Source organism: Diprion similis, chromosome 14 (genome assembly GCF_021155765.1).
Source record: "Diprion similis isolate iyDipSimi1 chromosome 14, iyDipSimi1.1, whole genome shotgun sequence".
Taxonomy (NCBI): Eukaryota; Metazoa; Arthropoda; class Insecta; order Hymenoptera; family Diprionidae; genus Diprion; species Diprion similis.
In genome coordinates, this window is record NC_060118.1 from 9,106,449 (window position 1) to 9,122,929 (window position 16,481).

The window sequence follows — 16,481 nt, forward strand, 5'->3', positions numbered from 1 at the left end:
ACCTATACGAACTCGGCGCGAACAGACAAACTGTTTGCAGGAAAACCTTTCAAACTTCTCTCTCCTCGTGGTATCAAATCCATGTGCCCTGTGCTCTATACACCATTCATCCAAACATGAAACATCCTTACGCCTATATTTACCCACGTATATACATGTATACACGTATACACGTAAAAACGTGATGTTGAAAACCAAGAATAAACACGTCGAAAACGTGAAAAGTTTGACTTTTCTCTCCTATCCGCATTATTTTTCCACTCCTTCTCTTTCCCTCTCACAAGATAGAGTCACTTCGTGACTCTATCGACGACGACAAGATAAGATAAAATAAGATAAGATCGCAAGAGTTCTAACGGCAAGTTTATACCGCGCACAGAGGTTTGCCGGATTGTTAACTCAACTTGTTATACTCTCTCTTCGTTTTCCTTGTGATTCAATTGCTCTCTTCTAAAGGTAGTCACCCAACAGCAGAGGTATAAAGAGAAGAAGAACGTACCCACCCGAGAGCTTAACGTACAGTTTCAGAGGTTCGTTAAGTGTTGTTTCTTGCCTCTTATCCGCTTCTTCGCCAGTAATTCTAACATACAGACACGGATCCTATTGTCAGGATATACCATCAAAAATGGAAACAAAAAATTTTAGAACACGGGTACAGCCTGCTTTGATAATCCAAAACCGTGCAGAAAATGGTCAAATCTTAACATTTCAACGACGTTCTTAGAGATTCGTACAAATTCGTTTCCTTTTTTTCAATCTACACAACATTTCTATATTAGGAATAAGAGAAATGCATTTTGTGAATAAATGACAGCCACTCGTCAATCGAATTCCGTTCCGAACAGCGTTGATCCGATTCAACTTTTTTTTTCCGGAATCATTCTGTTCGAAAAACTCGTCGTTTTCGTTTAAATGAGAAAATTTTTTCTCCTTCAATTCATATTGAAAACTATCTTTAATAAATAAGCAAAAAATCTACAATCAAGCTAGAAACATTGACAATATTATCAATTTCTAAACACGGGGCAGTATTATTTTTTTTTTTTACGTACTGATAAAAATACGACAAGGCATAAAAATCGAAGGCGGAGGGGGGGGGTGGAGGGTTCCTTTATGCAAAATCAATAAAAGACGCAATAATACCCCGTTTTAACGCATATAATACCCGTAATATCCGATACTCCCGAGTTCAGCATAATGATAATAATAATAATAATAATAATAACAATAACAATAACGAGCAGAATTTACGATAATTTTTAACAACCGTAAAAAGTCTTTCTATATACATAAACGTTACGAAGTTTGCATATTTCATAATAGAGATCGATTTTAACAACTCTCGACCCCTTCGTGTCTCTATCACGATTTAATAAATAATATTATGGCTATGTCACACCATGCCTATGTACACATAATACATATATATATATACTGCGTACTACGCTGTATCATTAACTATGAACGCTATACGTATTACATAATCGCAACGACTCTTATTCTACATCAAACTTTAAAACAGGCTTTTTCAAAAATCTAATATTCTTCCACGTACTTCGATCATCCCCCGTATTTTTCGGTTTTTTTTTCCTCTTGCCAGGCAAAAAATGAAGTGACAAAATCGAAAAAAACAAAAACAAAAAACGTACAGACGTAAGAACAAAAGAATATCATTTATACCGAATTTGCTCGAATCGGTGCAAAAAACGCATTTTTTTTTTTTTTTTCTAACACTTCGTCAAGTTGTATAATTTTAATTCGATAGCTTCAATAAACTGTCGAAACATCGTTGAAACGATTTAAATTTCAGTGATAAAAATAAATTTTCTTCTCACCGTCCCTCATTTCAATCGAATTATATGGATAAACACAAAGAGAAGATGAAAAAAAAAAAAAAAAAAAAACACAGTTAATCAAGTAAACCGAATCGTTACATTATACAACGAATCGACTCAAAAATAATTATTAATTAATAATAATTAATTATATCCTGCAAGCAGATCCCATGACTATAAAATGAACAATTTTAATCAATATATTGTAATAAATATTGTACAACTATATTATAAATTAAATTATTCAATTTTATGCAAATATGATAACACGCTATGTTTTTGGGGATAAAAATTTTCTTCACCCATCGGTGTATATGATCGCGTTTATAAATACTGCAGAGAAGACTGTATATAAAGCCCGCGCAATATATCATCGTCAAGTCAAAACGTCGCTGCACGGTTAACCATTCATGATTACAAAAGAGTAAACCGCGATTACGTAGCTCGGGTGAGAGGGACAAACGAATCTGAAAGAAAAAAAAAAAAAAAAAAAAAAAAAAAAAAAAATCCAATACGTGTAAACACGGAATCTGAAATTCAACGAGATACGTAAAACACGTATAGGTACAGAATTTACATCCAACAATTGACTAAGCGTACATAATTGTGTTGTACATGTATGAACATTAGATTGTAGAAAAAAAAAAAAAACACCGACCACTTTTTTTTTTTTTTTTTCAAATCCGAAAGTAAATCGAAAATATTATTCCAAATAACGAAAAAAATAATGCAATGTCAAATTTTAAGCTCTTAATATTATTAATGTTTAGAAATGTATCGTCGTAATTTTCTATTTCCCTTTCTTTTTTTTTTTCTTTTTTTGTTTTTGAAACAACATGGAGAAATTTTTTTTTAACTTTGGAATATTATAACTCGTCAATTAATTAGCGTAACGATTAAGACCAGAACGTATATTTTTAGGTGTGATATGTAATTAAAAGGCTCTACGAAAAAGGTTTGATATCGCATTCCATGATAAATCTGTATACTCTTTCAAAAGTTATTTAATATCAAAGGTCAACAAAGGACAGTGTTTACAAGTTCGTGTTTCTACAAGTGGCGATTAAATAATTTTAATTAAATTAAATGAGATTCAATTAAACAAAATCAAAATGTAAGAAATTGCCAATTAAATGTATGAGGATCGTAACATTGTAAAAACGATATCCTTTCTTTTTTTATACACTCTAAGGTATACGTATACGTATAACATTATAATATCTACACGTATGATTAGAATTCCACCGGCACAAGTCACAGTGATTATACATATATTATATGCACGTGTCCTGCAGTAGAATTTCTGTATATATTTCGGTACAATATCCGCGTGACGAAATGAAGAGAAAGAATATAAAAAAAAAAAAAAAACTACATACATACATACATACATATACATATATACATATATATATATATCTTTATATAATACCGCGAGCGACGAGTCGAGATTCATCAATCACAACAGGAAATGGGGGTAAAGGAGACCAAGGGATTCGTGAGGTATTTTTTTTTTTTCTTTCTCCTCGTTCGCGTTTCCCTTTTTCCGAATCGTACGAATAAAGGGGAGATGAAAGCCAAAGTCGCGAGGGTGAGAGGAAAATTTGAGCGAAAACGTCGACAGTTTCGGCGACAAGGAATCGTTGCACGTACCGTAATCCCGTATCTATAGGTAGCGAGTGCGTTATTAGGGGTGTATTACGCGCGTGTGTTGTAGATAGTTAGGGAGTTATAAGGATGTATAGTAGGTATAGTATACCTACAGGGTTGATATCCTTCGTATGGTCCGTATCCAGAGGCAGAAGATGAGGCATAATATTGTCACGAATGAGTTATGACTGGACACAGGGAGAATAATAAGGATCCATACAGGGTGTAGCGTGTATAGTCTATTCCGTGTTAACCCTCCGCCGATATTGTCCGGTCTGACTTTTTGATCAATTGTTTAACAATTTATACTAATCAACTAATTTAAAATATCGTAGTTAAAATTATTGAACGATCAATTAGGCACTTGAAACTGATTACCTGAATTTTTTGCAAATTTTTTAATACCCCAAAGTGGGTGAAAAAAAGCCCAGAACGAAATCGTCAAAATTAGGGGAAAAAAAAAAAAAAAATTATTACTTTTTCGCGCGTACGTGTCACTTATTTTGACATAATTGTCTTTTATTTTTTTTTTTTTAAATAATTCATCAACACGCAATAAGCGCAGCGCAAAATAAGAATCTGTAATTTTTGGTAATTGACGCCGTGTCGGTAACTTATCGACGGAGTGCGCGTCAATCAAATATACTAGTTCAGTCGGTAAAACAGTCATGCCAATTTACAACATACGTCGATTCGTCCGGATTATTCATGATTATACTACACTATACATATGTATACTAATTTACTCTTCCCCGGCAAAACTTCTGTCAAGTAAGATAATATATGTATAATACATCATACGCACAGATAAATTTCGGTTACATGCGTGAACGGTATAGATCATTTAATGTATGTATGCATAGTAGTATAATATGTTCTATAGCGAGGTATTCAACCTGTCGAGATTACATCTGTTCATTGGATGGTTATACAAGGATTCTAACCTGCCCTTTGCCTCTCGCCCTCGTGGTGTCCTCGCAGGACTGAAGGTCAACAAGGACCGCAAATCCCCATCTTTCATGATTCTGGTAATTAAGGGATTTCCGATCAAAGGGCTAGTCTACTCGACGATGGACCTCCTCCTCCTGCTCTTTATAGCCCACCGCCAACAGGCGGTCTCGACTCAGGTTATAAACCGTACAGTCATTAGCATACAGAGATCCGTAGACCCAACCAATTAATGGATGTAGAGACAAATTGTCCTGGCCGAGAGATATTTCAACGGAGATTCCAAAACGACCACGACACGTTTCACTTTTTGATAAATAAAGGGTGATCAATTTTTTATTTTTTTTTAACCAAAAGATAAAAATACTCGTACGCATTGATATAATGATGCGATAATGGCGACTGCAGAAATCGCAAAGGTAACTGATAAATACAAGACTTCCAAATAAGAGTCTTTGATATACACGGATTTTACGAAAGGTTGGAAGAAAAAGATGGAAAATGGGGAATAAAAGGAATAACAACAAGAGGGTGAGAATGAGAATGAAAGAAGATCCTGAAACTGTGGTAAAATAATAATAAAATCGAAATTTCACAGACGATTAACCCTGAATTTTCAACCTTATCACAGCTGCACACGGCAAAAAATAATGAAATGGCAAATACAGGAGAAGCTCTCGTCGAATGACAGATTGCAGAAAACATTATCAATCGTCCTCAAAGGATACGAAATGTGCTTATACCACAAATTCGAAAACTCGAAAAAATTTTCCGTTTGTCTTCCATTTTGTATCCTTAAATTTTTTCCAATTCACCTTTTTCTCGTCAGAAATCCTTATTGAAAATCAAACAAAAAAATACCAAGAGTGTACCAAAGATGAAAGATTCCTATTCAGGGTTCAATTACCGCTCGATCATTTTTTTGCGATACACCAAAGGCTTGTCAAAATCAAATCTATATATACAACATAGAGATTATTTTCGAGTAAACGTTGCAATAAATGTTGTGTTGCCTACCACTGAGGGGAAGAAATATCGGTAAAACAGACCTACCGAGTTATCGGTAAGTAGCGCGTTCAACGTTTTCGCGAGTGATTTGAAACTGCTCGTGTTGCCAAATTGTGTGAATATAGCCAAGCTGTAGTTCGTTCAGTTGTTTATAACCTATGCTAAAGAGTTCAGTGATTGGATTTTAGTGCCGTGTTAAAGTGATCATATGACTTGACTTGAGCAAAGTAATAATGACTTGATCGATCTGTTTTACCGACACTTGTTCCCCTCGGTTATAGGCAACCCATATGACTGCAGAGTTTACTCGGAAACGCTCTGTACACGTGAATACATACTAAATTCGCTAGTTTTCAAGTTCATCTAATATTCTGTACTTTTCTGCCTATGCTCTATTCACATTCTTGCTTTTATTAAAATCATGCTACTTGTATTGTACTCTTTTGAGCTTCTTAAGGGATCTTGACCATCGACCTATCTATTTGCTTATCTATCTATCTATCTATCTATCTATCTATCTATCTATATATACGCAACCAAAGGGTCGCAGCAAAAGGGATCTCAGATTGAATAGAATAAAATTAACGAGTAAAACGGTGTATCGTCTAAATCAGTCCTCTAGAGTGGTGGAGCTGAGTTTCTATACGACAAAATCCTGAACCTCTTTACGGGTATAATCTGGTATAAATAAATGCAGGACATACCAGACGAATGGAAATCTAATTAACTTTTCAAGAGCCTCGTATGAAGTTTGTCATCGACCGAGGACGATTTGTGTATAAGGTATAAACCAAAGTCTAAAACACCGTCGGAAGTAAGGCTGTACATATATACAATATATACATATATATACCGTAAATTACAAGAATACACGTGGCGCAAAGTGATTCACCTTCTCCTATACATATGGTGCATTCCGAGTGAAATCGACGAGTCATTTGCCTCATGTAATCAGATCCTTCCATAACTTTTTTCGCATTGATTCCACTTCGAAAGACGCCTAATTAATTCTAAAAATTTTCTCGCTACTCCTTTAGTTGACACTACGATGGTTTTTGTGTAAAAAAATTGATAACCAAAAAAAAATGTAAGTAAAAAATTATGAGGCAACCTTAACCCACCATCTAATTAAGATAGTTATTACTCATTTGTTACGCAAAATCTGTGAAAAAAAAATTTTCAGAATTTAAAAAATGGTATTTTTAGGGTTATCCCTTTGTTAGACAAAAACGATCGTCACACCACCTGACGAAGTAGCGAGAAAATTCTTCAAGAAAAACTTAGGCTTCCTTTGAAATGAAATCAATGCGAAAAAAAATTTACGATCTTAATTTATTTAAGATCTGATTACATGAGACATATGACTCTTCGATTTCACTTCGAATGCTCCATATACCATCCACATACAATGCACGCGTTCGCAGACCGGCAAAAAAAAAAAAAAAAAAAAATATTATAACCATAATTATTATTCTTTTCACCGTTATTAATCTCGTTGTAATTATAACCATCATAATATATAACCATTACCTACACGCAGTGTAAAAAATATAAATAATATTTCTAAAGGTCTTGTGTACAATAAAATACACGACGTGTACCATATCGGACGTTGTACCGTACACCTGTGTTATACTATAGGTATGTATATAGGTATATCGACGTTGGGCACGCAGCGTATAAACCAAGGGGAAAACAAGCTCTTCTCTTCCGGTAAAGTACCTACTCGACGTCGAGCGTATAACGTAAGCCGCGTTAAACAACGTCACGCCTACGCCGCAATTATAATACAACATTTAAAGTCAGATGAGAAGAATAGAATTTGAACGAAAAACAAAAAAAAAAACAGAAAGAAAGAATTTTTTTTCTTTTTCTTTTTTTTTTTCAAAGAAATAATTAAAGCACAAAAAAGTTATCGTTAAAATTTTCAACCATTGATTAAACGAAAGGATAAAGAAAATAAAATAATGTCATTTCAACGGTAAATTTAACTTGATTAACAACAGTTTTATTTTTAAATTCTTCGCTGTATCGTATTTCTGTAATTAAAAATCTTTGATCGGACTGTACAACATGCGTAAGGATAGCGCGCGGTAAGTAGTATGACTGAGTTAAGGTCAGACGGTTATAATAAGAGACAAGCATCTGCGATTTATCTTTTTCGTTTGTATATTGATTTTCGGAAGCAGTGAAACGAATTATAAAAAAAAAGGAAATTGAAAAAGAAACGAGATATTACTATAAACTACGCAACCAAAAGATTGACGAGTACGTAAAAAATAAATAAACAAATAAATCCCTACAAACTATTGTTAATGATATGCAAAAGTTTAGTAAACGATCGTTATAAAAAAAACAAATATAGCATAATAAACGGAGAATCGAGTTTAGACGATAAAAAGAAATGATTAAACGTGACGTGTAACAACAATTCATAAAACAAACAATAAACCGACGGATAGAGTTTCGAAAACCAGGAAATGTATAACCGACGATGCGTTGTTACGCGTGCAACGAACGTTACAAAATGAACAGAAATTTCAGTTATACGATTCTAACAAATGCTGCAGCACTATTCATTGCCGCGAATCTATTATGCATGATACATCATATATAGAAAAGCAAGCTTCTGGGGATTGTGCATAATGAATGGGGAATTATCGATTAACGAAACACTCCGAATCAGCGAGTAATTTCCTATACATCTGTATAAAAGGTATAGAAAAAAAAAAAAGTTATATCGGATATAATTCATAAAAATATAGGAATTATAGAGAGACTAATTCATATGCGTTACTGTTTTGTTAGAAAGAAAAAAAATTGTATATATATGGGGGATTCCATGCAAACTCACGTAGCCCGTGACCGCAACGGATTTAGATTTTTCTGATTCTTTTTTACACGATTGACCTTCTTTCAAAAAACAGGAAATTTTTTTTTTTTTTTTCTCCTTGAAAACAATGAAGTTGCTTTTTTCAGTTTTTCTTTATTCGTTATTCCAATTATTTCAAAAAAGCTATTTTTTGGAAAAAACAAAATCATCTTTTGAGAATTCCGTGAAGAAGCGTCGAGAGAAAAAAAATTGGTACAACTTGGGTTGAAATTGTTGGAATAAAACCATTGAGTTCATCTGGAAGGATATAAAAAATCTAAAATCATCTTCAAGTCATCTTTAAATCATCGTTTCACATCAAGGAAACACATCTGTGAATGATTTGAAAAAAATGGCATTTTGAGATAGCTTAAATAACGAGTAAAAAAAAAAAAATAGACACAAAAAAAAAATATGCATATACGTATAGTATTTTCAAAATTGTTTCGTGATTTTTCGAGAAAGTTCAAGATCATGTAAAAAAAGAATCAGAAGAAAACTAAATTGGTTCGGGTCACGGAATCGGTGTTTTGGAATGGAATGCCCGGTACATATATATATATATATATAACGAAAGAATTTAAAAATCAAACTTTTTTCCATTCAATATATTAACGAAAATCTGGATAAATTTCGAAATACATATTAAATCTCGTAATCCGTGCAGCTATAATCCCGTTCGGAAAAGCGAATGGAAATTAATTTCATATGAATATTATAATTCCTGTTGAAATTAATATTTCACGAGAATTCGTATTTCATAAACGTATACATATATAGGTATAAAAAACAAACTAAAATCAGTTTCTACCTTACGTAGGTATATCTACACGTATATGTATATCGTATCGAAAATAATGAGAAAGAAATTGGCAAGATGAACGTATCTTAGATATATGCAGGTAACATATGATCATGAGGCAATTATTATTATTATGCTAATTTTTTATTCCATCTTTTCTTTCGTACCGTTAATAACATTAAACTCGTTAAAACATTTCCGTCTGTATAAGACCACAGATTGTAACTAACGCGTATTTCCGAGAGATCGAGAGAAAAAACACGCAACAAACAAATAAACAAGCAAACAAACAACCAAATAAAAATAAACAACCCTAAATAAAAAATAAACCAGAATATCAAGCTCGACTCGTTTCTCGAAGGATCGAATTGATCGTTCGAGTTGCGTCAAAGACCCTCCGAGGATTTAAGCTGATTGGCTTTGAATTATTGATGGGCAATCCTGTATCAGTATGCCTCGTCCTCGTCCTCGTCCTCGTCCTCGTCCTCCTCCTCCTCCTCCTCCTCCTCCTCCTAGTCCTCCTCTTCCCAGATTGTCCAACGTCGACCCGAAAACTGACCCGACGGTTGTCACTTTGCTTGCTCGTCGGTAGGGTGTGTGTGTATATATATATATATACATGGGCATAGACATATGTATGTCGTAACGTATATATGTATATTCGTCCCTTGCTTCGCTTCTTCTCCTGCTACTTTCATTTTGTTTTTTGTTTTTTTTTTTATTTTATTTTTTTCTTATTTCATTTATTTACCAAGCGTTCTTTGATATCGAAAACCTTTTTCAAGCAAAACTCTTACCGATCAATCCGACCGTCTATTCATCCATCAATCGTTGTAATTCCATTTCCATTTTACCCGACTGCACTCCGTGTCTCCCCGTTTGATCGTGATAAGATTGGAAGCGGAGAGCAAGAGAAATAAAAAAAAAAAAAAAAAATGGAAAAAAAACACGTCTAAATTTCATTACGAAATAGGGAAAAGAAAAAATCAGTACATATATATAGAAGGAAGGGCAAAAAAAAGAGATAAGCGGAAAATTGATCTTTCAGATCTGCACGAAGAGTGATTTCTTCTCGTAACACATTTCATCACGCAGCGGGTGCAAGAGAAGAAAAAAAGAAAAAAAAAATAGCAAAAATTCTCATCGTCCCGATCTCTGTTATTTACATAATGCATATATATATATATATATATATATATATTGCGGCGTGGCGTATTGATTAATCACGGATTACGAGGGGATATCGCGACTTGCTGCTGCTAACTGGCTGGGTTATCATGTCAAATAAAATTTTCCGGCACGGCATTCAGCTTATACATATAGAAATAATATTTTGTCATTACAACCTACCTAATTGTCACCCAGATGTATTAAATAATTGTGCATAGGTATAATAATGTATGGTGAACGACATTGATAACCCATGCAAGAAACACGTGCGATAAATGGGCCAGTGGAAAATAATTTAAGAGAAAAATAACGTGAGACAAAAATAAACCGGAAAAGTAATAACCGAAATGAAAATTATACTCACGACAAGAATGACCGAAACGGAAATTATTCCAAGATAAAAATAACCCGTGGGAAAAAAAAAATAAAAATTGAACAAACCCAATCTATAAAATAACCCGCAACAAAAATAACTCGCGATAAAAATAACTAAAACGAAAATGATCCCGAGGTAAAAATAATGCAAACGAAAATGACTGGAGATGAAAATAACTCGTACAAAAATAACTTGGTCAAACGTCACCTGTGAGAAAAATAACCCACACAAGAATAATCTCAACAAAAACAACCCAAAACACGAATAACCAAGACAAAAATAATCCGCGACAAAAAATAACGCACAAAAAAATAACCCACGACAAAAATAACCAGAACGAAAATAACCCAGAGATAAAAATAACTCATACAAAAATAACTTGAACAAACATAATCTATGACAAAAATAACCCATACAAAAATAGCCTCAACAAAAACAACCCAAAACACAAATAACCTAGTCAAAAAATAACCCACGATAAACACAACCCAGAAATAACCACCAGCAAAAGTAACCGACTGCGAGAAAACCCGGCGCAAAAATGATGTCAACAAAAAAAACAAAACCCACACAAGGAAAATCGCTTGAACAAAAATAACCCGGGGCAAGAAAAATGCGACGCAAAAATAATTTATACGACAAAAAAAAAAAAAAAAAAAAAAAAACGACTCGAACAAAAGTAATCCATGATAAAAATGACACACGAAGAAAAAATAACAAAAAATGAGTAACCCAGATAAAAAATAACAAAAGTGACAAAAAATAACAAAATAAAAAAAAAAAAATGAATCGTTACCGGGGAGCAAAAAAAACGAAAGAAAAAAAACAAGAAAAACAAAAATATTGACAAAAACTGAAATTACATCAAGATAAATTAAATTGGTTAGAATTAAATTTCACGCGTGTTATTTTCGACGTTGATTATTATTGATGCCGTGGTTATTTTTGTCCGTGTTATCATTTATGGTTAATTTGGTCCTAGTAACAGGCATAATAACAACGTCGACTGTTATTGTTGCAGAGTCCGTCTCCACCGCAGTACGTGTTCTGGTACCACAACGATCGTATGATTAACTACGACAATGCCCGCGGCGGTGTCACCGTGGAAACGGACCAGGGACCCCGAACACAGAGCCGACTAACTATCCGGCACGCTGTCGAAAAGGACACGGGGAATTATACCTGTAGCGCCTCGAACACCGAGTCAGCCTCCATCTTCGTATTCGTCACCGAAGGTACTAACAAAAATTAATTATACCTACGACCGTGAAAATTTTTATCTTATCATTCTTATCATTTCTACACCCCATCGTCGCATGATTTCATCAATTTTTTTTCTTCTTTCACAACTTTTTTCCGAACCCAAAATACAGTTTTTTCGCCACATTTTTCCATAAAATGACATTTTGATCATCCAAAATCCATTTTGACATAAAAATATAATATCTCGATAATTTATCAACGGATTTACACGTTTTTTTTTTTTTTTTTTTTTTTTTTATCTCAAGCAATACATCTCTTCTCACACCTTACATTATAGAACAGACTAAATTTTGTATTCATTCGATCAATTAACTTTCCATTTATACGAACAACAAAATCAAATCAAACAAATTCAGTTCGTATCATTTGTCAATGTTTCCTATGTTTCGGCCAAATAAGCCCGACTTATTTCATTATAAAAGTCAAAATCGTAGCGTCAGTTATTTCAAAAAATAAAAAAAATAAAAAAATATCCTTCCAAGTTATAATAGAAATTTCTACAAGTATACAATAATACCTAGGGAAAATTAATTTAACCCCCAAATGAGAAATCCCCCCCCTCCATCCGCCATTCCAATATTTCCTCAAGCCCGTCGTCACTCTCGTTTTCGGTGAGGCGTTTCACTTGCGATTTCCGGCAGCGCCATCTGCCGACTGGCCATGTACCATATATTATGTAATATCGAGCAGCCCGGTGAAAGATTATCCAATGCCACCCTAAACGCATATATTTATACATACCTATGTATGTATATATAATACCGAAAACCCTGGAGGCGAGTTGACATTCGAAGAGAGTTTAAGGGATAAAAACCGGAATTAAGTTTACCTTATACCTACACCTGTCTAAATATCTGCAGGGGAGAGGCGACCAAAATGGGGTATTTCTCAATACGTTTTTTAAATAACAGTATTTTGAATTTTTTTTTCAAGTTTTCAAGAAATAAATTTTTTTTTTTTTTTTCATTTTCATCTTCATTTTCTTTGGTTATAATTAGATAAAAATAAATATTTAGCGTATTCGAGTAAGTATTTCCTCAATTCCACCGTTTTGCCCCCCCCCCCCCCCCCCGCCTTCCCTCCTCTCCCCTCCGCCACTGCTATAAATATTTATACAATATAATGATGTGCAAACAATAAACGGTTAGCCGCATGAGGCAGGGGATGATTATACATACGTACGTAATTGTTTTCACCTGTGCCGTGACGAGGAAGCAACTTTAATAAATAGAGAAACGCAACGCGCAGGGAAAATTAATGAGAAATAGAGAGAGAATCGCATGTATGTGTGTACAAAACTTGTTTAAGACTTACTTCTTGTACTTACTTATACATATATCCACTTACTTGCATATAGGTAGGTATAATATGAAAATTATACAACGGTTTGTACATGTACAATGTACATACATATGTGTTAAACCTATTATTTCCACACGCAAGTAGATACTTATTGTTAGTTTACAGAGTTTACTTTCAGGATTCTATGGGAGTTGAAAAGATTCAACTTGAGCTGCGTTATATGTTTATCTCTTTCTATCAACAAAACGAACGACTAATTAATCCGCGAGATTATTAATATATGTACGTGTATTAGGGTGTCGCAAAAAAAACCGAATGTTTTTTTTTTTTTTTTTTTTCGAGTCTCGTGTGACAAAATGGTAGTTTTTGATGTTTTAAGAGCCCACTCCAAAGGACAGTTAAAAAAAAAAATTTCAAGAGGTCGCTCCAAATTTTTTAAAACGTCAGTAATCGTCAAGCATCGTATTTCTTTTTCAATTTTTTTTCTCGTTACGGTATAATTTTATAGACCCAAAAAAAAAATAAGTTTCCGAAAGTTTCGGTTCAAAATTTGAATTTTGAAAGGTCGCTCATAATTTTTTTGCCATTTTTTGGCGGATTTCTTTAGATTTTTTCGAGCGACCTTTTGTCAAACAAAATACTGTAAACACAATTTTTTTAATTTAATTTTTTGACGATTTTTGACATTTTGAAAAATTTGGAGCGACGTCTAAAGATTTTTTTTTTTCGAGCTGTCCTTTGGAGTGGGCTCTTAAAACATCAAAAGCTAACATTTTTTCACACGTGACTCAGAAAAAAAAAAAAAAAAAAAAATAGTCGGTTTTTTTTTGCGCCACCCTAACGTGTATGTATATAAATTTTATACGTACAAGAAGAAGTCGAACAGAAATTACAGCTCCTGTATTATCCAGTATATATTCTTCGAGGCATTCGTTCTGTTGAAATTTCATTGAAGGAAGGGAAAAAAAAACGTCGCGTAATATTACAACTTGCCAGTTAGCGTGAAATCTTACCTAATTAGTAGTAATTAAAGGATAACAAGCTTCGCGCTCAATTATTCCTACCATACATTTACGTAACTCAAAGTTAGTTCGACGTAAAAGAAATATGTAATGTAAAATAATTACATCATACAAATTTGCCGGCGCGTAATATTTTTCAATGCTCAATAAATTTACTCGGAATATGGTGTGTATATATCTGTACACATAGAATCTAGTACGATCGATATTTTATAATTGACAATAAAGTACTCACAGTCTGCACGAATAAGTCGGACGGAAATATAATGGATTATTAAAGTAGTCAACAATTATTTTCTATATCAACGATAAAGACATTTTATACTTGAATAAATATTTATTTTGTTCAAAGTAAAACTCACCTTGAATAAACAATTAAAAAAACCGAAAAAAGCATGCGTCACGATTCTTCTCGTTATGTGTTCAATGTACGGTGTTAATAGCTATTTTCATGAATGACCGAGTAATTGTTTTCAATTTAACAAATTCAAACTCGTTTGCACGTGACTAGTACTTTGGATTTTTTTTTTTTTTTTTTTTTTTAACAATACACAATACATACTTCGTATCGTTATTAAGTTTATAACAAGACTGCTTCATCTCGCAACTCGAGTACACGTTGAAGTAAATAAATAAACTCGCAAATATAAATAACGATGCCCGCATCATCTCGTTTATATATATATAACGTTATGGCTATACTATAATAATAATACATTACATTATTATACATACACATCACACCTCGTGCAATTCAACATATCCTACCGAACATATTATGCAAAGATTTTTTTTTTTTCTTTCTTTCTTTCTTTCTTTTCTTTTCTTTTCTTCTTCCCTGAGACAAGGGTAATAATTTATGTAAAATTCCATAGCGTCGCACACCGCACGTATACATACCTATAGGTATGTGTATATTATATATATTATACATACATGTATACATATGTATAATTGTATATGTATAACTTGTGATCGAGTGTGCACGACGCGGTACAGCGATTTTCGAGAAACAAAAGGGGGTCCTGAAATACCGACCGAAGAGAATGAGAGAGTGAAAGACGGTAAAAAGGAAGAGGAAAAAAAAATTTTTATATGTATATATATCGTCCTGAGCAGCGTTTGTAATGCAAGAAAAATATTACGTATAATAATAATATGTATGATATAGAAGAAACGGGCAGAGAAACACGTTTGCAGACGTTTGATAAGAGAAAAGTAGAGAAAAAAAAAAAAAAAGAAAAAAATTAGTGTTTCTCATTGTTTTTTTTTCAAGTTTTTTTTTTTTTTTTTTTTTTTTTTTTTTGTTTCATGTTTGTCCATCTTACGAAACCCGTATAAAAAAATCTGTGATGATCAGCAGTGCAGGGGTGGGGAGGGGGAGGGGGGGGGGGTGAAAAACAAGAGAAATAAGATAACGTATACCTAGAGATGAGGGAGGAAGAGAGTGTAAAAAAAAAAAAAAAAAAAGCCGGAATTCACCCTTGTCTCGGGAAGCAACGCAGCTCAGAGCTCGATGAATAATTACAGCAATCTTGAATAAACTCGCCACTTTGTATTCCAGTCTGTACTTTCCTCGAAAGCTTTTATACATACAAAGATATACATATGCACAAGGGGACACATATATATATATACATAGGTATACACGTACACCTTATACGTACGTACGTACACGTGTGCGATACAGAGATTCAGACATACGGTAAAAAGTGTGTGTGTAAAGTAAAATTATGTATGTATGTATGTGTGTGTGTGTGTGTGTACAACTATCCCTGGATACCTGATGATATAATATTTTACATGATATTAGACTGCATATTCGTGTTCTCAGCGTTTCGGCTCTTTGCACGTAGAAAATACATACATAATACAGCGAGTATACAATATGCATATAATATGTATATATGTATGTATATAGAACGTACGCGATATGCATATACACAAGGAATTACAGGTGTCTATATACCTATGTATATATTAGGGTGGTGCCAAAAGAATTTTGATTTTTTTTTTTTTGTTGTTTTCTTGTTTTTCTTTTCACGTGGATCGTAAAAATTGATTTTTGTTTTTTATGCATATTAAGATGTTCCTTGAATATGTTAAATTTTTGAATTTCAATTTCGATCGAAGTTCGTGAAGAGAAGAGGTTTTTCAAATTTCGTACGTCTCACTTCTCGAATTTATCGCAAATAATTCGAAAATCAATCCATCGTTTTTAGAGATAGATTTT

The 16,481-nt window shown here is 33.4% G+C and overlaps 1 protein-coding gene across 1 annotated transcript in view; it reads left to right on the forward strand.

The window, feature by feature from the left end:
• The window catches only part of LOC124414841 (hemicentin-2-like), a 167,139-nt gene that overhangs the window by 150,216 nt on the left and 442 nt on the right, over window positions 1-16,481 (forward strand). The window contains exon 7 of the mRNA XM_046895935.1: window positions 11,683-11,896. Within this exon, the coding sequence (XP_046751891.1) occupies window positions 11,683-11,896 (214 nt within the window). The remainder of the gene's footprint in view (window positions 1-11,682; window positions 11,897-16,481) is intronic.